Source organism: Archocentrus centrarchus, chromosome 24 (genome assembly GCF_007364275.1).
Source record: "Archocentrus centrarchus isolate MPI-CPG fArcCen1 chromosome 24, fArcCen1, whole genome shotgun sequence".
NCBI classification, from domain to species: Eukaryota; Metazoa; Chordata; class Actinopteri; order Cichliformes; family Cichlidae; genus Archocentrus; species Archocentrus centrarchus.
This window is the reverse complement of record NC_044369.1, coordinates 26,397,084-26,423,349: the sequence shown is the minus strand read 5'-3', so window position 1 is coordinate 26,423,349 and position 26,266 is coordinate 26,397,084. Positions and strand designations below refer to the sequence as shown.

Genomic DNA, 26,266 nt, shown 5'->3' with positions numbered 1-26,266 from the left:
TAAATTTGGCCAGATTTCTAGAAAGGAGAACTGCTCCATCCAAAGTGGGATGGATGCCATGGCTCCTAGCAAGACCAGGTTTTCCCCAGACACTTTTCCAATTATCTTTGAAGCCCACGTCTCTTTTTTGACACCACTCAGACAGCCAGCGATTCAAGGACAACAAGCAGATAAGCATGTCGCTCCTGGTCTGATTGGAGAGCGGCCCAGAGAAACTACAGAATACGACACTGTTTTTGCAAAGTTACACACGATTCAATCTTAACTCTAGTGACCTCCGATTGGCGCAGCCTGGTGTCATTAATGCCAATGTGAATTGTAATCTTAACAAATTTACATTTAGCCTTAGCCAGCAGTTTCAAATTTTCACCTGCTCTGGCCCCTGGAAGCCATTCCACTATGGTTGCTGGTGTCAGCGTAAAATATGATGCTTGGATGCAAAGTCTCAATTGAATTAGGAGAAAATAAAGTGAATGAACTGACAGCAAGTCATCAACATTTTCATATAAATATTGTTTCCCATGATTGTGACAGGTTCATGTGATGGACTGTCTCCTTTTCTCCTTCACAGTGGACTTTGAGGTAGTCCTTGAATTGGACATCCCAGTATCCAGTGTGAACCCAAATTTCAGTGATGTACTCAGAGACATTCTGAGAAATATCTCCCTCCCCCAAAACATCACTGGGTCTTTAAAACTAAAAGGCTTGAACTTCACCACATGTAAGGACTTGATCTTATTTATGTGATCTTTGAACTCAGATTTCATGCTGTTTATATGGTGCTGTATGATTCATGAACTGTGTTCAGCCATTCTTTTAAATGTCTTGAAAAGGGTGCGATCCAAACTCCACTGGAGGACTGCAGTGTCAGTGTGAGCAGCAGTTTGCGTGGTCATGTGACAAGTGTGACAAATATGGTGCATGTAGTGATGTCATCTCCCAAACCTGTGGGTGCATTAAAGGGCTTCCTCCTGGTGGGGAGTTCTGTCAACCAATCACAAGTAAGCACTGATATCTTCTAGCTTTAGAATGCCTTCAACAAATCACTAAATAAAGAGACTTGTCAGCTGTGTCTGACTTACTAACATCTTGCTATGAGAGTGGTTCAAAGTTATGTTAAATGTGTACTCGTATCTGAAAAATCAGGTGTTGAAAATAACCAAAGTTATGGAGTTTAGTTTCTGGCCTGAACATTAAATAAATAAATCTCTAATTTTGCTCCACAGGTATGGCTCTATGTCCAACACTACCACCATCAACACCACCAACACCAGCACCTTCTGGTATGACAAGCATCTTTGTTCATTTACTTGCAGAGCTGCAGTTCCGTCAGTCTGTATTATGGGAACATTTACACACCTAAACTAGCATGCATTCATTCATTCATTCATTCACACTGTGTAAATACTTTACACATAAAGAGTTTTTAAATCTTGAATGTGTATATATTGTTATGTTCAACAAAGAAATCTGTTGATTTTAAACACCTCTAGGTTTGCATTGTATGACTGAGTTATAGTCTAAACCTTTAATAAATACAAAACAGTTTTTTTCAGAAACACAATATCGATAGAATTGAGCAGCCCAATGTCATGGCAGTTTGTGAAATCACCACAAACAAACCAAGCCATTTTTTTTGTGTTCATGGACACAAATTCTCTTGTTTTTTCATATAAGTGAGCACAAATTTAAAAGTGATGTTTTTCTAGAAGGAAATGTCTTGGACACATTTTTTGTAGAGAAAGCACGGGGGTGTTAACATGGTGACCAAGAAACAAATTTTGCATTTTCAACCAAACCATAATATTTTTCTAAACATAAACCGTTATTTTTAATGAGAAACCATAAGGATTTAACATATTTTACTCAATAATACACTCATAAATGATAAACATGGAGTGTGAAAATCTATGAAGCGTCTGGGTCAAACGTGGGTCTCTGACTTGATGTGATTCTCACCACCACCACCACCACCAGCCTCCAATTGCAGACCTTTTTTTTTGCTTTTTAAAAAGTAGCTAATAATCATTTTGTGTCCATAAAAAAAAAAAAAATACATATGAGAGTGGACTACAGAAAACCTGTGTTCAGGGACACAGAATAATGTAAAATGAATGGATTAAGGGTTCTTATTTCACAAACTGCAAATCTTGACAGTTGTATAGCTCTCGGAGTGTGTGATGTCCAACTATAGAATCTTGTACTGTGTCTTTCACAGTATGTGTATTTTTGTTTTTATGCTCAAACAATTTTCAAATCAGACCACTTGTACTTCACGTGACTAAAAATTTTTCTAAACACAAACATAGATGACCCGGAAACTACCACCCTAATGACAACGGAAACTGCCACCCCAATGACAATGGAAACTACCACCCCAATGACAACGGAAAGTACCACCCCAATGATGACGGGAGCTACTACCCCAATGAAAACGACAACTACCACCCCAATGACAACGGAAACTACCACCCCAATGACAACGGAAAGTACCACCCCAATGATGACGGGAGCTACTACCCCAATGAAAACGACAACTACCACACCAATGACGACGGGAGCTACCACACCAATGACAACGACAACTACCACACCAATGACAACGACAACTACCACACCAATTACTACTCCAACACCACAGAAATTCAGCATTACCATGAATGTGGATTTCAAAGATGAATACAATCAAGAAAACAATGATTTACACATAACTGTTAGGAACGCTGTAAGTCTCTATGTGCCATCTTTCTGGTTCATTAAGTTTTCTCATAATTTACTACTGGATACTTAGTCCTTGTTTTTCTGTGTCAATGCCTCAAATAGATTAGCAGTGAAGGAGACAAGAAAGGTGTAAAAGCACAATTAATTACATTCCGGTAGGTAACATTCTCTTTTATATTTTTACTGTATTATCCTGCCATATTGGTGTTAAGTATTCTGGATAAACTGTCTGGTCCCCTTTTCTCAAATACATGAAGACATTTTACAAAAATATTGCATTACAAAGAGGAATGAACTAAAAAGATTCAAACTTTGAAAGACGTGCGTGCACACACACACACTGTCAAAACTTTTGAGGGAGGAGGCCTAGGGTGTGCAGATTGGTTGTAAGAATGTCCAGGATGATTGTAGTAAAGGCTGTAGTAAAGGCTCTTCTCCCAATTTGTCTCCACACAACTTCACACTGCTCCGCCTCTCTGCCTCACCGCTTCAGAAGCGACAGTATGGCAGAGTTGCCAAATGAGTGACTTTGTCATTAGATTTAGCAGCTTTGCAGACCCCTCAGTGACTTATTTTTCCCCAAAAAGCGACTAGTGACTTCTTCCTGTGACATCTGCGCCTTTTGGAAACCTGAAATCCCCTACCGTGTTTTATGTACATACAGCCAGGGATGAAAGTAATTTTGAATTTTTGCTGGTATTATTGCAAAAAAATAAAAAATAAAATATATATATATATATATATATATATATATATATATTTTTTTTTTTTTTTTCTTTTTTCTCTTTACTGTTGCCTACCTGCATCTACCCTGCAGGTAGAAATTAGAAGCACTTGACAGTGTGGAATATATTTTTTCAATTGTTAAGGAACTGGGATGTTTGCACACACTGTACACCTCTATGCATTCTGGCTCTGTCTACCAATACATAACTTCCAGAAAGAAATAATCACCAAACTCAAACCTCAATCCCCTTGGCAATCACCGTGTTTTGGAGATGAATGCGCTCTCGTGTAGCGTAAATGAAATCTCCGGTCATAAGCAGTGTTTTCGAGCTGTGCCGTGTTGTTAAAACTGAGCAGAATAACATGAAACACAATTAGTTAATCTCTATTTGCTTTTAGTTGGGATATTTTGAGCAGACAGACATTAACCTGTTAACTGGCCACACCAAAAACTATGTGACGCCCTCTGGTTATTATTGGCTCTGGAAACCCCATGTCATAGCCTGTTAACTGGCCATGTCCTGTCCGCAGGACATATGTAGTGCACTTTATATGGCAGACTAGACCCTCCCACTTTGAGTGACACCTCCTTCGGCCAATCATGTTCAGAAATGGGTTTTCTAGAGCCAATAATAACCAGAGGGTGAATATATATATATATATATATATATATATATATATATATATATAAATAAATAAAATATAACATTACAGTCTTTGGAGCAGGAGGTCGGGAGTTCGAATCCCGACCAGAGTGTACTTCCAGTAAGGGTCCCCAGGCTAGACCCCCCCACGCTAACCAAGCCTACCTCGGAATATGAGCGAGAGATACATGATTGAAGCCATACCGGCTCGAACGTCGCCCGGATTAACAAGGTCCGCGTCAAGTGTTGAGGAACCAGGGCATTCTGATGATAAGTGGGCTACTGGAACTAGAAGGTTACGGCATAAGTGGACACGAGATGAGAACCGGGAACTGTTGGAATGCTACTATACATGTAATCCCAGCGAGAGGGGTTACATGAAGAGGATGTGGGACCTATGGATTCTTCGAAACCCAATATCCCAACTGATGGCGAAACAACTTGTGGCTCAGTGTTCCAACATACGAAGGAAGCAGCTGCTATCGCAGCTAGAGATTGATGCGGTACAACACAAATGCTACAGCAAGGGGAAGCCAGGACAACAGGTCAGGGGGGAAATTTCATCATCCTCACACTCCAAGATTGGGTACCAAGCCCCAATAATAACAACAAGTACACTGAATACCAGAGCATCTGACCTGAAAGATAAGATCATGGCTAAGAAGGCAAACTGGACTCCTCGACGCCGACTACCAAGACTATGTGACAGTGGCGGTCCTAGCCTGTTTAGCGCCCTGCGCGGGCATCCCCGCCAGCCCCCCCCCCCCCCCCCCCCCCCCCCCCCAGCCCCCCCAGCCCAGTGATTGCCGCAGCAGCACCTCCCACACTACTCCACTTGGGGGGTAATGAGCGCCCCCCTGCTGTGTGGTGCATGTAGCTTTCTGCCATGGTCTGACAGACAGTTTTTAACAGAAGGTCCCCCCACTATCACAGGCACACTCAGAATTTCGTTTAAATTTTTATTTGAAAAAACATGGAAGAAACTGAAATATTACACAGCTTCTGCTTACCTTTATCTTTGCATGTTTCTCCTCTTCTTCTTTTCTCTTTTTCCTAAACTGCACACATGATGGCTTTGACCTTTTCCTTTCCATCTGCCGTAATTCACACTGAAGTGCATAGGTTATCACCACCGCCCATCCCCAGGGTTGTCAGATCCGACTGACAGTTGCCAGCCCAACACAACAAAACCTCCATTGAAACTCATGTTAATAGCACCAGGTGTGATATATATTTAAATATACACAGCTTTGGGTGAGTTGTTAAAATTTTGGCTGCTTTTCACAATATTTGGTAGGTTTTTAGGAAGCTTTTATTGTAAAATTATATATCTATATAATTTTATAATCATATAGATATATCTATATAATTTTCCAGCCCAATGTGTTCACAAGCTGCTCAATCTGGCAACACTGCGCCATCCACCAACATTTGTCCGAACCCTCAGATTCATGTTTCTGTTATTTTTCATCAGGATTCGGGTTCACACAAATACTGTGAATTAATGACCATATTTACAGTATTGTAAATGAAATGTGCTTTGTGTTCTATCAGTTGTGTGCATCTAATTTTAACAGATTCATTCTATACGAACCCCGCAAGAGACATGGGGAAAAAAAAACATGGGAGGAAAAAAAAAAAAAAAAAAAGGCAGTTTTGCGAGATCTCATAAAACTTTTCAATATTAGGACATACACTTCCGCGTTAATCTTCATATGGCAGTGTCAGTGAAGATGAAAGGTTTGGCAAGAGACCGCCAGCAAAAGTCGCCTTTATTCATAATTCAGTTTTGTTACTGTTGGCTGTAACCACGCCAAAACTGTACAGGCATGAATGAATGAACTCGGCTGACTGTCTTGCTCTCACGCCATCACTGCTTCACTCGACCCGCAACCCTGGCTTAGAGAAGGGGGCGGGGCAGCGCTGTGTGTGTGGCGATCGAGTGAAGCAGTGACAGCCCACCTCTGTTCATGCCTGTACAGTTTTGGCATGGTTATGGCCAACAGTAACCGCTGAATTATAAATTAAAGGCGACTTTTGCGAGATCTCGAATGCATTTCCGTGTTAATCTTGATACGGCAGCGTCACTGAGGACGTTGAAAGGATCGGCGAGAGGTTGCCAGCAAAAGTTTTTAATATAAGGACATGCGCTTCCGCGTTAATCTTGTTACGGCAACGTCCGTGAGGACGTTAAAAGGAATGGCAAGATCTGTACAGGCATGAATGAATGAACCTGGCTGACTGTCTCGCTCTCACGCCGTCACTGCTTCACTTGATCGCCACAAACACACACAGTGCTGCCCCGCCCCCTGCCCCCCGCTAGCACCCCCGCCAAGGCTGGAGACGGAGCAATACTGGAAGAGCATATGGGAGAAGGATGCGTCACACAATACCAATGCTCAGTGGCTAGTGGATCTAAGAGCAGACCACAGCAACCTCCCAGAACAGGCCCCAGTAACCATCACAGTGGCAGACATCCAAGAAAGAGTCTCACACATGAAGAGCTGGACAGCACCAGGCCCTGATATGATTCACACCTACTGGCTAAAGAAGCTAACTGCACTCCACAAGCGCCTGGCAGCACAAATGAACCAGCTGCTAGGGGCTAAGACACACCCAGAATGGCTGACTGAGGGCCGGACGGTCCTGATCCCCAAGGACCCCCAGAAGGGACCAGTCCCATCCAACTACTGACCGATAACCTGCCTCAGTACAACATGGAAACTCCTATCAGGCATCATAGCAGCTAAGATGAATAGGCATGTGGCACAATACATGAGCGAGGCCCAGAAAGGGATAGGCAGAGAGACCAGAGGAGCAAAACACCAGCTACTAGTAGATAGAGCAGTCGCTCGAGACTGTAAGACCCGACTGACCAACCTGTGCACCGCCTGGATTGACTACAAGAAAGCCTATGACTCGATGCCGCACACATGGATCCTGGAATGCCTAGAACTGTATAAGATCAACAGGACTGTAAGAGCCTTCATCAAGAACTTAATGGGTATGTGGAGAACAACACTAGAGGCCAACTCCAAGCCCACTACACAAGTCAACATCAAGTGTGGGATTTACCAAGGAGATGCTCTGTCCCCACTGCTGTTCTGCATAGGCCTGAATCCCCTCAGCCAGATCATCAATAAGACTGGCTACGGATACCGACTACGGAATGGAGCACGCATCAGCCACCTCCTGTACGTGGATGACATCAAGCTGTATGCCAGGAGTGAACGAGATATCGATTCACTGATCCACACCACCAGGATCTACAGCAATGATATCAGAATGTTGTTCGGACTGGAGAAGTGTAGTCGGATGGTAACTAAGAGAGGAAAAGTAGTCAGAACTGAGGGGATTACACTACCAGAAGGCAACATTGCAGACATTGAGGACAGTTACAAGTACCTTGGAATCCCACAGGCAAATGGGAACCATGAAGAGGCCGCTAGGAAAGCTACAACCTCCAAGTGCCTGCAGAGAGTAAGGCAAGTCCTGAAGAGTCAGCTGAATGGGAAGAACAGGATCCGGACTATCAACACCTATGCCCTGCCAGTTGTCAGATACCCTGCTGGGATAATAAGCTGGCCAAACGAGGAGATGGAAGCCACTGATGTTAAGACAAGAAAGCTCCTTACCATGCATGGAGGGTTTTACCCCAAATCCAGCACCCTGAGCCTGTACGCTAAGCGGAAGGAAGGTGGCTGAGGACTAGTGAGTGTCAGAACCACTGTCCTAGATGAAACAATGAAGATCAATAAATACATCAGGAAGATGGCCCCAAAGGATCATGTGCTTAGTGAGTACCTCAGGCAGCAGAAACCTGAGAAAGAAGAGAATGAAGAACAGGAACCATCATGGAAGGACAGGCCTCTGCACGGCATGTACCACCGGCAGATAGAAGAAGTGGCTGACATAGAGAAATCCTACCAATGGCTGGACAAGGCTGGACTGACAGACAGCACAGAGGCACTAATCATGGCAGCACAAGAGCAAGCTCTAAGTACAAGATCAGTAGAGGCTGGGGTGTACCACACCAGGCAGGACCCCAGGTGCAGGCTGTGCAGAGATGCTCCTGAGACAATCCAGCACATAACAGCAGGGTGCAAGATTCTAGCAGGCAGGGCATACATGGAATGCCATAACCAAGTGGCCGGCATAGTATATAGGAACATCTGTGCCGAGTAAGACCTGGAAGTCCCGAGGTCAAAATGGGACACGCCCCCAAAATGGTGGTTGAGAACAACAAAGCTAAAATCCTGTGGGACTTCCAGATACAGACAGACAAACTTGTGGTGGCTAACCAACTGGACATCGTAGTGGTGGACAAACAAAGGAAGAAAGTTGTGGTGATGGACCTTGCAATACCAAGTGATGGGAACATCAAGAAGAAGGAACACGAGAAGCTCGACAAATACCAAGGGCTCAGAGAGGAGCTGGAAAGGTTGTGGAAGATGAAGGTAACAGTGGTCACCGCGGTAATCGGAACACTCGGGGCAGTGACCCACAAACTGGGAGAGTGGCTACAGCAGATTCCTGGAATAACATCCGAGATTTCTGTCCAGAGGAGCGCAATACTGGGAACAGCTAAGATAGTGCGCAGGACCCTCAAGCTCCCAGGCCTCTGGTAGAGGACCCGAGCTTGGAGGGCAAAAATAGACCGCCCGTAAGGGGGCAAGCTGGGATTTTATATATATATATATATATATATATTAGGGGTGGGACTTTAACGCGTTAATTTCGATTAATTAATTACGGGGAAATTAACGCGTTAAAAATTTTAACGCATTTTAATCGCACTTTGCACCGTGGAACGTTTCTCAGTGCGCGAGTTCCCGGCATACAGATTATATCGACGCACAATGTCCAAATTAGGGGCCGCATCCTGCGAAGGACCCGGCCCACGTCTTTCGCAGCCCACGAACACCACAAAGGCCGGAAGTGAGCGGCTAGCCTTCATATCAGCTGCCGTCACCTCTGCGTAGCTTATGTCGCCTAGCAACCGTGAGTGCGAAGCACAGCTGTGTAAAAACAGCTGATTAAACGGAGAACGAACTTTTTCTCCTTTTTGTGGTTTATTTTAATTCTTTCAAAATTCAAAATAAGCTGTTAAAACAAGCATAACACATTTCAACATCAAGGAATACAGCTGAGAGAATGATTAATTTCCAACTATAACAAGTGAGACATTAATGTTGAATAAAACTATCCAGTTATGATGCTTAACTTTAATTTCAGGAGTTTGCTTATCACAGGAGCACTTCCACCCTTCATTGGTCTGTGTAGTAGACTGGTGGGAAAATGAACAAAATTTTGAAGTTTAAGCTTATGTATATTGAATAATAATCAACTAAACTTAAATTAATATTTCTCATGTCAAATATTGAAATGCGATTAAAATGCGATTAATTTCGATTAATTAATTACAAAGCTTGTAATTAATTCGATTAATTTTTTTAATCGAGTCCCACCCCTAATATATATATATATATATATATATATATATATAAATAATATATATATATATATATATATATATATATATATATATATATATATATATATATATATAGATAGATATATAATATATTAGGGGTGGGACTTTAACGTGTTAATTTAGATTAATTAATTATGGGGAAAATAACGAATTAAAGTTTTTAACGCATTTTAATCACACTTTGCACCGTGGAATGTTTCTCAGTGTACAAGTGCACTGAGAAACGCACAAGTTCCAGGCATACTGATTATATCGACGCACAATGTCAAAAATTCAGGGGCACAGGTGGTGAGGATGGGAGGACGAGTGTCCACCGAGCTCACCGTCAGCACAGGATCCCCACAGGGCTGCTGCCTCAGCCCCTAACTTTTCACTCTGTACACACATGACTGTGTCTCCACCCAGGACAACAACATCATCAGCGATCCGCACCACGGATTGCGATCCGTGGTGCGGCTCAGTATAGTCATTGCCAATGACTACTAACTGTGCTGGCATGCTATGCAGTGAGACCGGATTACTTTCCCTTTGTATGTGGCTATTAAAATGTTCTAACACTTTTACTATATGAACTAATTTTCTATATTTTAGCTGGTGTATATAATACACAGTTTTTTGTTTTTTTTTTCATTAACAACTGTATGTGTGTAATGCATTCTTGTGTTGAGCGATCATGAAACTGCTGCGAAGAGACACTAGGTGAGGCACGCAGTTCTCGTGCCTCATAGTAGGGGGCGCTGGTGATCCCAGGGACTCTACGACTCCTCGGCGGCAAGCTACCATAAACAGTTAGCAAGGCCAGTTAGTTTTTCCTGTTGCTTGGACTTATGTTCAACATGGAAGATTACATAACTCAACTGAAAGAATTTTCTAAACTGGACTTTCAATCGAAGCAGAAGATAATAATTAAAGGAAGACCAACACCGGAGCTAAAAGGTTTGCTTCAGACTATGGGACAGAAGACCCGCTCTTTTCAGACAGACTGGTACACACGAAAAGGCTGGCTTTGTGGATGTCCAGCAAGAAACCGCCTTTTCTGCTTTTCCTGCCTTCTTTTCTCAACTTGTCACAATGTGTGGACTCAGATGGGATATTGTGACCTGAAGAATTTACAAAGAAGCCTCATCAAACATGAGCGTTCCACCGCGCACATTCAAAGTCAAATCGCACTAAAAACGTTCGGGATGTCCAGGATAGACTTGGCTTTGGACGAACAGCGAAGACTTAACATCAGCATCCACAATGCAAAGGTAAAGGAGAATCGAGAGATTTTAAAAGATCTCATCAATGCCACCTGCTTCCTTGGCAAATAACAACTGGCATTTCGTGGAAATGATGAAAGTACAGGCTCTGCTAATCGTGGCAACTATGTTGAACTATTACATGCTTTTGCTGAGAAAGATGACAGGTTAGCTAGACATTTGGAGACATCCACTGTATTTTCTGGCTTGTCAAATAGAATACAAAATGATTTAATCGAAGCCGTCGGTGAGGTCATTAGAAATGACATTAAAAAGGAGATCGGTGCAGCCCCATTCGTTGCTGTAGAAGTAGATGAGACCACAGATGTTACAAACCAAGCTCAGATTTCGGTCATATTAAGGTATGTGGCTACATCTGAAGCAGACTGTGAGGTGAAGGAAGCGTTATTATGTTATTATGGAAAATCCCGACATCTGGGATAATGACACGCTGATGATGGCAGCAGCCGGATACGATCGGTGGCTTTCAAAAGCATCAACATACTTTCTCCTTATGGTGTATGAGGACATTTTCAATGAAACTGACGCGCTTTTTAGAGTGCTACAAAACAAAGTGATGGACATTGAATATTGTCTTGCACGCATCCGCGACACTGTTGTAGCTCTCGAGCGCATGAGACTCAAGTTCGACAGTTTCTGGGACCGATTTGAGCAGAAATGCAGAGCACTGAATCTGACAGAGAGTGAAGACAGACAGTCGATTAGATGTGAACGAAAACGAGTGTTCTGTAACATTCTGGAAAACATAAGCTGTCAAATGAAGGCCAGGTTCGATCATTTTGGTGAGCTGGCTTTCCTTGGTTTGGTGGACTGCACAAAATTCAGTGAAATGTCACAACATTTTGATGACGCAAAACTGCAGAGCCTGTCAAAATATGCCAGATTCTTTGACTTTGTGGAACTAAAAGCGAATCTCGTTGGACTGTATAGCTCACAAACGGTGAGGGATCAATGTAAATCTCCTGGACAGCTTCTTAGCTTTTTGGCCCAGAATGATCTCACTGAAACTGTTCCTGAGGCGACAAAGTTGCTCCAGCTTGTGCTCACTGTTCCAGCTACTACAGCCTCGGTGGAGCGCTCATTCTCTGCACTGAAAAGACTGAAAACATACAGTCGGAACAGGACTGATCAAGCACGACTTTCTTCACTGGCAGTGATCTCCATTGAGACAGAGAGACTTTTAAAACTGAGGAAAGATAAGGAAGACTTCTACGAACAGGTCATCAATGCTTTCCTTCAGAAGGAGCGGAGCATGGACTTCATTTATAAGTAAAGGTATGACGATAACTTTTTTTTGGTTGTTTTTTTCTATGCTTATTTGTATGTGTAAACAATGCTGATATGAAATGTTAAACAAAACAACTGTTGCCAATCAAATGGTGAATAAGCTATATGTTTGTAAATCTGATGTGATGACGTCAGTGCCTCAACAGTCACGACCCTCACCGCACGTCACTGACACAGACAGAGAGGAAGGGTCTGCAAAGAGTCATAAAAACTGCAGAGATTATCATAGGGACAAAGAAGAGCAGAGGGAATCATCACTCACTCCACCCAGCTCACTCTCTGCACAGACACAAACGCTGCAAGTACAAACTGAGACACAGCAGAGCGGACAGTATCATTACACACAGAACTTGCTTCTACAACAGCTTCTTCCCTGCCGCAGTCAGACTGACAGCAAGGCAAAAATGAACACTTTTTTCCTTTCTTTTCACTACCTCACTTTACTTACATGTGCAATTATCAGTGAAATAATCCTACCAGTGCAATACTCCAACAGAATCCCTGTCTCTCTCTCTGCCCCCCAAAACAATCCCAGTACAAGTCTATTTATTATTATTATTATTTATTACTGTCACCAACCACTGTCTTCTCTGCACATATCACCATCCTTTGTACAGTGCCCCATAATTTATAATATTTACTTTTATACTTTCTACCTCTTAATGTTGTATATAGTTTGATATTCTGCTATTGATATTTTAATTTCTATATTGTCTGTTTCTATATTGTTTTTTAATTTCTATAGTTTTGTTCTATATTTTATACTTATTGATGTATTTTTTTTATACTTGATTGACTACGAGAGAGCCCTGCACAAAAAATTCCAATGTGTCTAGACCTTGGTCCTTGCACAAATGGCAAATAAAAATCTTTGAATCCAGGGGAAAATAAAATTAAGAGAGAAAAAGAGTAAATAAATAAAAATAATATCAGCTAATCTGGTACAGAGGGAAAATTTGTCTGACTAGCCAGCACTTGCAGTGCATGCCAAATGAGTGTAAACTGTTCAGAAGAGCCACGCAGTGTCATCCTAATTTTCTCAAGTTTAGGAAAATAAAGAATTTCCCTAAGTCAGTGTAAAAAAGACGGGGGTTGAGCTGTCTTCCATTTGAGTAATATTGTTCTCCTAGCAACAATGGTCATGAAGGCCTGGGAATTTTCCTGAGATGTAGTTAAGGGGGCTTTCCAGAAAAAGACTCCAAACAAGGCACTTAGGGGATTTGGGTCGACCTTCCTCCCAACCACCCTAGATATGGCAGAAAATATCTCCATCCAAAAGGAATTACCGGTAAGCTGGGGGCACAGCCAAAACATGTGAATAAGGTTTGCAGGGGACTGTTGATATCTGTCACACATTGAGGAGACAGAACTATAAATTTTGGATAGACGGGATTTGGTATAATACACACGATGAACCAGTTTGCATTGAATAAGACAGTGCCTAGCACAAATCGAGGATTTATGTACTCATGTCAAAATACTTGACCAGAGCTCATCTGATATATTCTCCCCAATATCCTGTTCTATAGGTTTCCTAATCAGGTTTAGAGATTTCGGACGTAACAAAGCAATTAAATTATAAAGAATCGAGATAGAGCCTTTTAGCCTAGTAGTGGACACAAACAAGGAGTCCAGGTCAGGGTCTACAGGCAGATAAGGAAAAGTGGGGAAATTACTGTGAGTGAAACTGCAAATTTGAAGATATCTAAAAAAGTGGTGTGATGGAAGAGCAAATCTGTCTGACAGTTGTGCAAGGGTGGCAAAGACATTATCAATGAATAAGTCTTTAAAGGTCCATATGCCTAAATTAGACTGGCTTTTCAAACAATAAGTCAGTCTGTTGCTGTTTTTGCTCTGTATCTTTTCTGTTTACTTTTTAATAGCACAGCTGTCTTTTGTTATGGAGGGAAAAAGCATAAATTTATTTGAGGAGCATTATTATTTAAATATGCTAATAGTTTATTTTTGATCAATTTCTCATGTACAGCTAAATGTTAATAAAAGTGCCTGTGTGACATTTGGGACATGTAGCTTTGACTCATAGGTGCCTTCTTGTTTATACCTTTTGGGAAGAAAAATATCGATATATATATATTGTATATCACCATTCAGCTAAAAAATATTGAGATATTATTTTTGGTCCATATCGTCCAGCCCTACTGGTGGGCACATGCTCTGATCACCTTGCCAGGTACTCCGTCTGGGCAAGCAGCCATTCTGGGGTTCACTGCCAAGAGCACCCGCAGTACCGCAGTACCTGGACAGTGATACCATGTTTCCACCACCAAGTTGCCGGTGCTCGTGCCAGTACTGGTGTCAGTTTCAATGAACTGGCAAAATACTTAAGAACGGGCCTGCATTTCCACTGCGCTTTGCGAACTGATCCTTTACGTTTGAGTATGTGCGGGTCCTCTTCTGGACACGGAAACCATAGGACACAAACGTGGGAGAACACTCTGTTGTTCTGCAAACATATTTTACAGTCCAAACAAAACTACTGCAGCATCTGTGTGCGGCACAGAGGCAAACGCAGACAGTGATTACAAGCAAGATGACACGTAATACACGCCATGCAGTGAAACAGCGGTAGAAAACTTTATGTTGAGATGGCAGAGCCATGCCCTTCAGAGCAGATGAGTGGTCCTGTGGTGTCTCAAAGCAAGCAAAGAAACAGTGAAGTTCCTCTGCTAGGGGCACACTCAGGTCTCCTGCTGTCACATCACAGCCTCTGTAGTTTGTTGTTGCTGGACAGGTGGGACTATTTTTCTCTTGTAGTCCACCTTGGCTTTTTTTAAAAACCCAGATGTTTTTGCTAACAGTCACACTTCCGATACACCGTATTGTGAATGTTTCCAAGTCCTCGTGTTCAAATAGGTCCCAGCCTGTGTGAGGGAAGCAGTCCTTTAGGTCAGAGACTGTTTTCAGGCCAGGTTGTAATGGTTTTTATGGTAGGCTTGGCTCTCCGTCTGAGGGGGGTGTATGCTGGGGCGAGCAGCAGGGAGAGATGCTGTTGTTCATTAATGGTGTTCACCAGGAGAGAGAGAGCGCCATGCTAACATTAGCATCGGGTGGGATATACACAGCTGTGACGATCACTACTGTTAGCGCGCTATGATTATTCAATTGTTACACCAGTCCAATACAGAGACCCCCTCCCCTGCTCTTACTGGAGTCCTTCGTCCGATCCCAGCATAGCAGGTGAAGCCAGGTCTCTGTGATAATCATTACACAGCAGTCACAAATATAGTGATTTCCAGCCAGCTGAAATTCTAGGTCGTCTGTTTTATGTACCATGGATCTGACGTTGGAGAGATACAGGCTCAGCAGAGCAGGCCTGTGTGGTTGGCTCTTTAGCAAAAGGCTGCATGCTGCACGTATTTAATAAAGTAGGGAGAAAGATTAGAAAGAAATGAAAGCAACAAACTAACTGAGGCTGCTGTTAACATTGGGTCAGATTGTCATTAGTGATTAGACTTGTTAACCTGGCCTGTCACAGATCCTTTTCATCAAGACTTGTGATGTAAAGACATATTTTTTAAACTTTCCACCTGTAAAAATTGTTGACTGAGGAGAAACTCAACATAGAAGAACACAGTTTGGGGAATTTTGAGGTGGGTCTGTGTGTGTGTGTGGCTAAAGACACACACCTTTTGTGTCCTGTGATGGTTATAGACAAATAAATTTTGTTAAAATGTAAAAACTGATGGATGTTCACTTTCAATTTAGAACAAATCTAATTAGCTTTACAAAGTCGAATATAAAATCATGGTCTTGAAATCAGCATCTGAAGAGCATTTATTTTTATACCTAATAGCATTAGGTATCCTCAGAAAATCAATAATCTACCAGCATTCAGTGTCAGTGAAACTGTGTCCACTGTCATTCTAAAAACTTCTAATGTAGAAAAAGTCTGACATTCAGGCTTTACCCTGTACAGAAAAAAATCTGTAAATTAATTGTTATTCCTATAATGAAGATTATTTAATGTTTCCTTTTATTTGGCATGAGACTTGTTTGGTTTGTGTGAGTGAAAATGTACATCGTGAGAAGAATGAGAGTTATGGGCACCTTTGTTGTTGTTTTGATTTTCATTGAGATTCAATTTTCTACTGCAGGAGAGGAAGTACCATTGCTGATTATGAAGTCAGTGGTCCCTCTTCTGCTGCACCAGACTTTCAAGCACTCTACTATGGAATAATTGCCAAACTGGCAGAAACATATGCTATGATATATGACGGTAAGGCAGCGTTTTACGTTTATATTTTCATTAAAAATATTGTAAATATTTATTTTGTAAATATTATCTATTAGTACAGTTGTTTAATAATTGTGTGACATTTATGTCCATTTCTTAAAGGCTCAGCATTCCTGACGTTTACGCCAAATGATGGATTTTATGAGCAAGTAGTGACTATAACCTGTGGCCCTCCACCAGTGGCGTTTGGCGCTGTCTCAGGAGCAGAATGGAGTCGTGATACGAAAACCATTATTGAAGATGGAGGACACACAATTTCCAAAACGGATAAAACATCAACTTTGACTATATCACGTTTTATTAGCTTTGACAACGGTAAGAAATGCATTTAATGGGAATATTCACAAATTAAGTGCTGCATCAATGTTTAGTACTCAGGCAAGAGCAACAGCAAAATTGTGATTGGCTGAGTAAAACTTGTTTCACAGTACAAAAACAACTTTGTCACTCAGTCATTTAGTGTGACCCACTGTTTAAAAAAAAACAAACTGCAGACAAAGTTTCACTGCAAATGACTAGATAACAACAAAAGAGCTACAGGTAGACAAAACCATTCAAGGAAAAAAAGTCTTCCAGTACAGGTCCAACTAAAATCACTTAGTTAGCGTTCAGCAGTGCAGGAAGACATACAAAAGCCATAATAATGTAATGCAGTACCTTTAAGATGCAATGTGAGAACTTTAAACCTCTATTTGTTGTTACCACTGATTTAAAGATGACAGCAGATTCTAAAAAGAGGGAGGTGACGGGTACATTTAAAAGTGTGTTCCAGTACACACTTTTTCTCTGTTTCTTCGGCTCAAATAACAGTTTAGATTGTCAAAACAATATATGAACTCTTTTAGAATATTTTAGTGTGTACAGCAGTACATTTATTGTATGTTCTTACACTCACAAATAGATCAATTTATACTAATGACCATGTGCACTTCTTATAAATTGAAGAATCAGTGGTTCTAAATGTCATTGTGCTAAAATATGTAATGTTTCTATAAGAAGAGTTTTACTTCTAATGTTTAACATTTACCAAGCCCATGTGTAAGTTTGTAGGTTTTTATAAAACTTACAGAGCTTGACCACAATAAAGGGGAAGAACTGTTCAAGCAAACATTTTTATTGGGGCAACAACCTGCCCATGGAAGAGGAAAATGAGTAAGGATGTCCTAGGGATGTTCCTGGTGACTAATTTCTTAGTTGCTTAAAAAAGAGGAAAAAAATAGACTATCTGACTAGTCTATAACTAAGAAACACTCAAATATTAAGTTACATTTTAGGACTGTTTAATGGACAGTGGCAAAACCTGTGTAAACAATGGCATCTGAAGCCATTAATCACATTCTTCATACTTTAAATGTTCTCTTAACTGTGCAGCATCCTGCGCTATGAACACTGCACGTTATACTCCAAACAAAAAAGAAAGAAAAAAAATTAAAATAAATTGATGTTAAATTCCTGAAAATGCATTACTGAAAACGATGTTCACGCATCACTGAAATATGAGAAATGACCATCTGAAAAACAAATAAATTGCGACTTTAAAGTGTGGTGCATCGATGCTTGTGGTTCTACAATTGATGATGTGCATCTTCCCAGCCTCCTCCTCCAGCTTAGGCCTGGAGTTCAGAGCTACTTATGTGGACATTGTTGTTTGTGCAGGTGTGTTGCATGTGTTAATTACAGTGTGGTCGTGTCCCGGTGTTCTACATGCCGTGCCAGCCAACAGAAACATAAAATGCTGGGATGTAATCAGTTGCTGTGATCAGTTTTTTCAAGGTGCAAACACATTTGTCCATCTAGTTTGTTTTTTTTTTGGCTTCTTTGTACAAACTTGGGGTGAGTAGCTGGAAATGAAGGAAATTACGGTGTTTCTAGTAAGGTGCTCTTCAGGTTACGTTGTAAAACTTCAAAAATAACTACCTATATTAGACCAATGGTGGGTGGCAGACAAACCAGGTCTTCCCTTGTTAGGTTTCTAAGCACAGCATTGGGTATGAGGCTGATGAGAATATGTGGCCAAATCAAATATAAGGATGTGTTTGTTACTGTAATATACTATTGTAAATGGCCTGTTAGTCAACAGATTTTGTTCTGTGCAATGCCGTGATATTTTTCCCCTCACAATACATGAAAATTGAAGGACTCTTTCCTTAGAGAAGAGAATGAAAAACCTGCTGCTTTTTCAATCAGCATGTAAGGTATTTTTGATGCACAATAGCTGTTAATTATTCCCAGAGGAATAGCAAGTATTTACAGTCAGTGAAATATATATATATATAAGGCTTTCAGGAAATTATAAGATGAGTAACTCAGTTCTAGAGTCATTTTGAAGCACCTAAGGATTTTGTGCAACCTGGTTAACACAATGTTAAAATAACTTATTGTTCTGGTGGTAATAACTTAATCATTCACACAAAATCTGTTAAAACTGGTACTACAGGCTTTGGGTTAGTTACAACATTTACAGTGTTTAACTATGTTTTATGTATGAGCTGTTTTAGGAAATGCACCCTCAGAGCTGAGAAATTCAAAAACATTTGGAGAAATGTGACAAAGCAGTTAAGAGAAACTGTAACTGATGGTGAGAAATTAATCTGATAGCAAACTTGCAAACTGTCCATTATACATTTCAGTACCAGATGTTATTGGTTTATGCTGGCTGTCACTCTACGGGGGAGGAATACCAGGAGAATTCCAAAAATTCCATGGAAAAATATGGGGCACATTCATGTTGTTATTCCAGGGTTTTTCTTTTTTGTTGGTTTCATATGTTGATGATAATCATCTTTAATTTCAGGAAATTATGAATGCAGACTCATGCGCGCAACAGACAAATCATTTTTTCGACAGAAAGCTGAAAAGTCCTTCACTCTGAAACAAAAACCCACAATCACAGTCTCACCAATCACAAAGACTGTGGGGTGCACGGACGAAGTGAATCTGACGTGCAGTGTCAGTGATGGGTACCAGGTTACGTTTCTGGGTTATCCTGATGCAGGTAAATCTGAAACAAAAACAAAAACAAAATCAACAAAATGCAAATCTGCTATTGAGAAAAATTTTGCATCATAGTGTCTCTCACTCAAACATATTTAACATGATTAATATTTTTAACTGTTGAATCTTCATACTGTATAACTCTAGGTTTGTTTTTATAATTGTTTTTGTTTTTGTTGTTCAGGCATTGGTAATGTGATTACCTATAAATATAACATCCCTCAAGATTGTAAAAAAGACACAAAGACATTCACCTGTCAGCCAAACCCCAATCCTGGATTTACAAAAGATATAACACTGCAGATATCCCCAGATAGTGAGTATTATTTAATAAATTCATACATATGTTCATACATAATATACAAAATGCATGTAAAAACTTCTGAGGTATTTGTTCTCTCTCTCTAGCCTTTTACTGTGTAAATGAAACATATGGCAAAGGAAATAAAGGTGACAAAGTTGCAGTGCCCTGTGCCCCAAACTACGCGGGAGAAATAACTGTAATTTGTATGGAAGATAGTAAATTTGGAGTTTTACAAGACAACTGCATCCTGCTTCCAGTTCAGCAGCTGCTTGATGAGTCTCAGGTAACCCAGCTCTCCAGGTGTTTCAAACAACAGTTTATAAATCATTGGCTAGATTAAGGAAATGCAAAGTACCAGATTTACTAATGGTCTGCACCAGCACAGAAACTTTATTTTGCATTAAAAAAATACTTTGATTATTCACTATAGAGTTGGAGGGTCAATTTTATGGCACAAAGGCAAGGAAACAGGTTTGTTGGTGGCTGGGCGTATTGCATATGTATTTATAGGAGCTTCCATTTCAGAGCACAATTTTGGGAAGAGATTTTTTAAATGAATCATAGAAAGATGCTTTACTAAGATTTGTGATATCCAATTTATTACAAATTGTGCTGAATTGCACCTGACGTGGTTGTGATAGTTGCTAGAAATGTTTATTTATTTGGAATGCGAATTAGTGGCAGGCATGAATGGTTCAAATCAGTGAGCACAGTGCCAAAAATCTGGCTCTCAGATTACACGACCACAAACATTCCCCAGGAATTTCTACCCAAAAACATAATGATCGTCCTTCAGGTGCCTCTTATTTATCAGAATGTGTAAAAATATGTGAAAAACCTGAACATGAACTGTATTATTTTGACAGATTGTTTTTGATCTGCTAATTTGCGCTTCTGGTAGAATGCTCATCATTATTGAAACAAACTTACAGCGGATTCAGATCAAGTGCAGAACGTTAAACTCACAATAGCACGTTTTTGCGATTGCTGCCTCAAGGTAAATTGCCCCCCTTAATAAATCCAGCTCTTAAAACTTTCTTAAATCATTCTTTTAGAACATTCCAGGTTGGCAACCAAACTATCCAGTATTTGGTGGTAATCTGTATTTACCAAGCAGAAAATTCTAGAATGAATGGTGAACACTGAATGAGCAAGTTACAAAACAGTCTTTTCATCAGGCTTTAGAACAAAAAATAGTTAAAACACAATCTGCCAAAATAACTGAAAATTCAGCCTTAGGCACTGAGGGCTCAGTATTAATTTTTAAATTAGCTGGCACAGAATCATTAAACTCAGTTTTAAATTCAGCCAGCTTGAAAACAGTCGGCTCATTCATATATACCTCAGTGAGAAAAACCTCAGTCTTTGAAGGAGTTTGTTGAGACTCAGAGAAAGTAACAGGAATTAGTTCCTCATTCCTCATGGAGCAGCCTGTCTCAGCTGTCATAGGGTGAGAGGCAGGGTACGCCCTGGACAGGTTGCCAAACTTTAAGAAAAATGCTTTGCCTAGACCCACATTACATAGATCAATTTTGTCCCGTATTGTTTAATGTTAGAATATCAAATTTGACAGAGACTTGACAGGTAAGGGCATCATATGTTCAGTACTTTTTCCCTGTGGGACTTCTCGATGCCCTAAGGTGTCTGTCACAAATCTTAGTTTAGACCCTCCAGATGCCTTTCCCAGCTTTCTCAAGACTGACATCAATAGCATGATTTATAGAAGATAATTTTAGAGTTTGTGTTGTGTTCAGTGGTGAAGAAGACGCAGCAAACGTACTTAGCAGACAGTCAAAAACGCACGACGACACTGGTACTGGGAATTCCACAGTGTTGTCCTTTAATAAACATATTCTTCACCAACCTTATGAAGGCCGGTTGAACGGCTGCTGCATTATCATACATGAAATAAGCAGTGTTCATACAACCCGTGACATTACTAAGAATTAGGGAGATAAAACTCTAGGTCCGCCTCAGTCCATGCGTCCATCTGCCAAAACGATTCTCCCAAGAAGCACTCCAAAAGAAGTGTCATAATGCTGGTAAATCGCTACAGTAGTTTTGAGGGCAAAAACTTTCTTTGCAGAGAGGTAAGAGTCAAGACTACCATTAACATTACAGAGGATTCTTTTGTCATATCGGGCAGCTATTCCACCCCCACCGAAGGACAAAGACTTCCAAACCCACACCCAAATATCACCCTGTGCCCCTCTGTTACACAGCACATGGTCGTCTTTGACAGTCAAGAGGTCTTTACAGTATTTAAAAAAAACACGGCGATGAAAAATATCCTCCTGTTTGTATTCTCTTGAACTCACAACTCAAACATTAGAGATTTTAGTTTTTTGCTTTACAGCTCATTGCCGTACATCATTTGTCACCTGAATACAACTCTTAAAATCCAGATTTTAAAAGTATGCAAACCAGATTATGTTAAAGAAAAAAATGCTAGCTTTGTGGCATCATCTTGAATTCATAATTCAATGCAACTCAAAACTATGCAAAGTAATTTTGAGCTGATGGAATGATCTGACAAGTTATAATATGCCTGTTTAGTTTATTTGGGTCAGCTCAGTCAGAAAGTTTCCAGACTGTTTGTAACTGTGGACACATTAAAGGAAATGATTGTACTAAATTAAGCTAACATGTGTTACTATTCTTTTCTCTCTTCAAATGTCACAGTTCTTGACTGCCACGACATTGCCAGTATTTTTGGAACAGCTCAAAAGCGTCACTGTCAACTTCACTAATGAAGTGGCTCAGTCTCCTCCCAACATTAAGGCTATTGTCAAAATACTCTCCAATGTAGCCAACAGATCTTCATTATTAGATATCTCAATTAGCAGAAATTCAATGGAGGTATGTGGAATAATTTTACAGAGTTTTTCACATTTTAAATAATAAATGTTTTGCATCTGATATCCTATTTTCTTTTACTTTAGAATATCCTGATAACTGCAGATGCTCTCACCCTCAGTCAAACAAAGCCATCATGGAACCGTCTGAACATCAATGATACCATAAACATATATAACAACTCCAAAGCTGAAAGTGTCAGCTCATCATTCGTGCAGTCGCTTGAGACAGTAACACGTCGTCTTGTCAATGACACGCTTAATATTAACACAGCATCTATTCAGTTAAACCAAACTACCTTCACAAACACTTTTGATGCTGTATTTAATTCTTCGGTGGCAATAGAAATAGAAGCTGGTGGAGAAAATAAAACAATCACTACAATAATATTTGACACATTGGATAATGTACTCCCTGCAAGAGATCAAGACAATTCATCATTCAATTTTATAAATGGCAGGGTTGCACTTGTTCAGTCCAGTGGTGATATCAATAATATCTCTCTCACATTTGATATTTTAAACTCTACACTGGGGAACCCTGAATGTGTCTTCTGGAACTTCAGCCTCTTTGATGGTCTGGGAGGATGGGACAATGAGGGCTGTGAGGTCGTGTTAAACATAAATGAAACAGGAACTGTGACCTGCAGCTGCAACCACCTGACCTCATTCTCTATCCTCATGTCACCAAACAGTCCGGAGGGCCTTGCTTTGGACATTATAACCTACATTGGAGTTGGTCTGTCCATGGGTTCCTTGGTCATATGTCTCATCATTGAAGCCCTCATATGGAGAAAAATCAGAAAGAATGAAACTTCTTACTTGCGTCATGTTTCCATTGTCAACATTGCCGTGTCTCTCCTGATTGCAAACATCTGGTTTATAGTTGGAGCAGCCATTTCAGATGCAGATGTGAAAAACCCCCCAGCATGCACTGCAGCTACCTTTTTTATCCACTTTTTCTACCTAGCCCTGTTCTTCTGGATGTTGGCCTCAGCTCTGCTGCTGCTCTACCGCACAACTAATGTCTTTGGCGGAGGTTTGTCTAAAGCATCTATGCTGGCCATTGGATTCATTCTAGGCTACGGGGCTCCTCTCATCATCGCAGCTGTAACTATTGCTTCAACTGCACCAGGCAATGGATATATCCGAGAAAATGCAATCTGCTGGCTCAACTGGGAAAAGTCCAAGGCTCTACTGGCATTTGTGATTCCTGCACTTTTAATAGTGGTCATAAACCTCATTATCCTGGTTGTGGTGTTGTACAAAATTGTGAGAAGAAGGGTTGGGGCGAATGCTGCACAAGCAGGTGAGAGGCACGTTTTAATGGTTATTGGCAAGAGTTTGGCTGTGCTCACACCATTTTTTGGAATAACTTGGGGTTTGGGAGTTGGAATCCTGGCTAATCCAGAGAATGAAGGAATCCATATTGCATTTGCATTCTTCAATTCACTGCAGGTACAAATTAATTTTTTACTGATCTGTATATTGTAGTAGTAGCAGCTTTTATCACTGAATTCTTGATAGCTGACAGCTTACTGTGTCTTTAAACAGGGGTTCTTTATTTTGCTGTTTGGAACACTGTTGGATGGTAAGGTATGTACAGCTGAGTATTCAATATTAAATAAGGTTAATTACAGGAAAAATACTACAAAATACAATTTACTTCTCTAATGAATATTCAGTTAATAATTAATATATGAATCAATGCTTATTGTAGAATTGCAGCATTTGAATCAATTTTAAATGATACATTTTATGTTTTGTTTAACCAACAAAGTGCTAAATAATAAAAGGAATATAGTGTACTCACAAAGTACAGTCATATGAATCAAGTCAAATTTTCAGCTTTTATTGCCAAGTCACAGTTTCTCTGTAAGTACATATACATGACTACTCGGACTTGAGGTTGAAAGTAGCAAGCAGAATGGCCCATACTTCGATAAATACAGTTATGTGTATGTGCTCATATTCCACACATACACATAAAAAGCATGATGAACATCACAATAGAGCTACAAATATACAAGGTGGCTTGCTTTTAGTGTTGAACAACATGAAAAAAATAATTTAACAATCAATTTGTTTGACTTTCATTGTAATGTTCTAACTTTCAAATTCCTTTTTCAGGTGCGGTCAGAAATAGCAGCATTATCACAACTTTCCAGTGGCAGAAGTGGGACGGGGGTAAGAAATGTTTTCACAGCTATGAGTTCCATGTTTCCTTTTTTCTTGAATAACAGTTAATTTGTTCCATTTCAAATATTGTGATTTTGTTTTGTTTTGTTTGTTTTAGACCACCAGTGCCGGAAACTCATCATCAAGTGGATTTGGATTTTTTAGGAACCTGAGACGTGGAAGAGGTAAACAACAATTAAGAAAAGAAAGAAGGCTCCATTTAAAAATGTAGTGAAAGCTATTGTGCTGTTACATGTGCTTCTGCCTTGATCAGGCAGTACAACCGATAAATTAATTGCTGGATGGATTGCCATAAACTTGCTAACAAAGATGGCTTCTGTAATATCATTACTGTTAAACATCAGATTAAACATGTTTTTTACATTTAACTGCTGCACAACCTACAGCCTCCTGTTGTAATTCTGGATCTGCTGCTGTATTGATTTGCTTCAGACTAACTCATGCTGCTCTGTTTTTGGTCTTTTGTTTGTTTTTTTATAGATGGCTACCATGTGTCTAGCGCATCCAGTGATTTCCAATCTGCAAGCAACACATAAATTGTTCAGATAACTTTGGCCATTCAACAATCAGTAAAGCAAGTCCGGCTTTTTGGATATATATTTTTTTGCTTTCCGCAGCTATAATAATTTCAGGTGGGATAATTCTATTTATATGTTAATTGTGATCTTGAATCCAGGAAGAATCTGGTTTGACATTTAAGGAAAATGAATAAAGTAAAAATTGTGTCATCATCAAAATATTTTCGTATTGCATAATAAATGTTGGAGTCATCACTTGTATTGTAGTAGTAAACCTTTATTATTTCATCTTTTTTGAATGTATCCTTCTCCACATGTCATCCAGATAATACACTGCCTGGCCAAAAAAAAAAAGGGTCACACATTAATATTTCATTGGACCGCCTTTAGCTTTGATTATGGCATGGATTTGCTGTTGCATTGTTTCGATAAGCTTCTGCAATGTCACAAAATTTATTTCCATCCAGTGTTGCATTAATTTTTGGCCAAGATCTTGCAGTGATGATAGCAGATTCTGACCACTAAGCAAAGCCTTCTCCAACACATCCCAAAGATTCTCAATGGGGTTGAGGTCTGGACTCTGTGGTGGAAAATCCATGTGTGAAAATGATGTCTTATACTCCCAGAACCACTCTTTCACAGTTTGAGCCCGATGAATCCTGGCATTGTCATCTTGGAATATGCCTGTGCCATCAGGGAAGAAAAAATCCAATCATGGAATAACCTGGTCATTCAGTATATTCACGTAGTCAGCTGACATCATTCTTTGAGCACATAATGTTGCTGAACCTAGACCTGACCAACTGCAGCAACCCCAGATCATAATCCAGCTGGTGACTTTTTTTGTAAAGGTGAACAAGCATACCTCAATGAACTATCACATACATTATCACACGCACACACACACACACAAAGCACCAGTCAAAAGTTTGAAGTAAGTAAGTAAAACTTTATTTATATAGCACCTCTCAAGGCAGCTGCCACGAAGTGCTTCACAACAATAAAAC

At 40.2% G+C, this 26,266-nt stretch overlaps 2 protein-coding genes across 2 annotated transcripts in view; both read left to right on the top strand.

Moving 5' to 3' along the window:
- LOC115774656 (uncharacterized) overlaps window positions 1–1,363 on the top strand; it is a 26,489-nt gene extending 25,126 nt beyond the window's left edge. Inside the window, exons 25-27 of the mRNA XM_030722014.1 lie at window positions 572–721; window positions 834–1,001; window positions 1,227–1,363. Coding sequence (XP_030577874.1) covers window positions 572–721; window positions 834–1,001; window positions 1,227–1,363 — 455 coding nt within the window. The remainder of the gene's footprint in view (window positions 1–571; window positions 722–833; window positions 1,002–1,226) is intronic.
- Window positions 1–25,372, top strand: part of LOC115774655 (adhesion G protein-coupled receptor F4-like) — a 78,991-nt gene extending 53,619 nt beyond the window's left edge. The window contains exons 2-14 of the mRNA XM_030722013.1: window positions 2,513–2,725; window positions 2,824–2,876; window positions 16,250–16,371; window positions 16,492–16,704; window positions 19,283–19,384; window positions 19,568–19,699; window positions 19,792–19,970; window positions 22,370–22,546; window positions 22,630–24,000; window positions 24,097–24,138; window positions 24,673–24,729; window positions 24,839–24,905; window positions 25,222–25,372. Of these exons, the coding sequence (XP_030577873.1) occupies window positions 2,525–2,725; window positions 2,824–2,876; window positions 16,250–16,371; window positions 16,492–16,704; window positions 19,283–19,384; window positions 19,568–19,699; window positions 19,792–19,970; window positions 22,370–22,546; window positions 22,630–24,000; window positions 24,097–24,138; window positions 24,673–24,729; window positions 24,839–24,905; window positions 25,222–25,277 (2,772 nt within the window). The 5' untranslated portion in view covers window positions 2,513–2,524 and the 3' untranslated portion in view covers window positions 25,278–25,372. The remainder of the gene's footprint in view (window positions 1–2,512; window positions 2,726–2,823; window positions 2,877–16,249; window positions 16,372–16,491; window positions 16,705–19,282; window positions 19,385–19,567; window positions 19,700–19,791; window positions 19,971–22,369; window positions 22,547–22,629; window positions 24,001–24,096; window positions 24,139–24,672; window positions 24,730–24,838; window positions 24,906–25,221) is intronic.
- The last annotated feature ends 894 nt before the right edge of the window (window positions 25,373–26,266 follow it).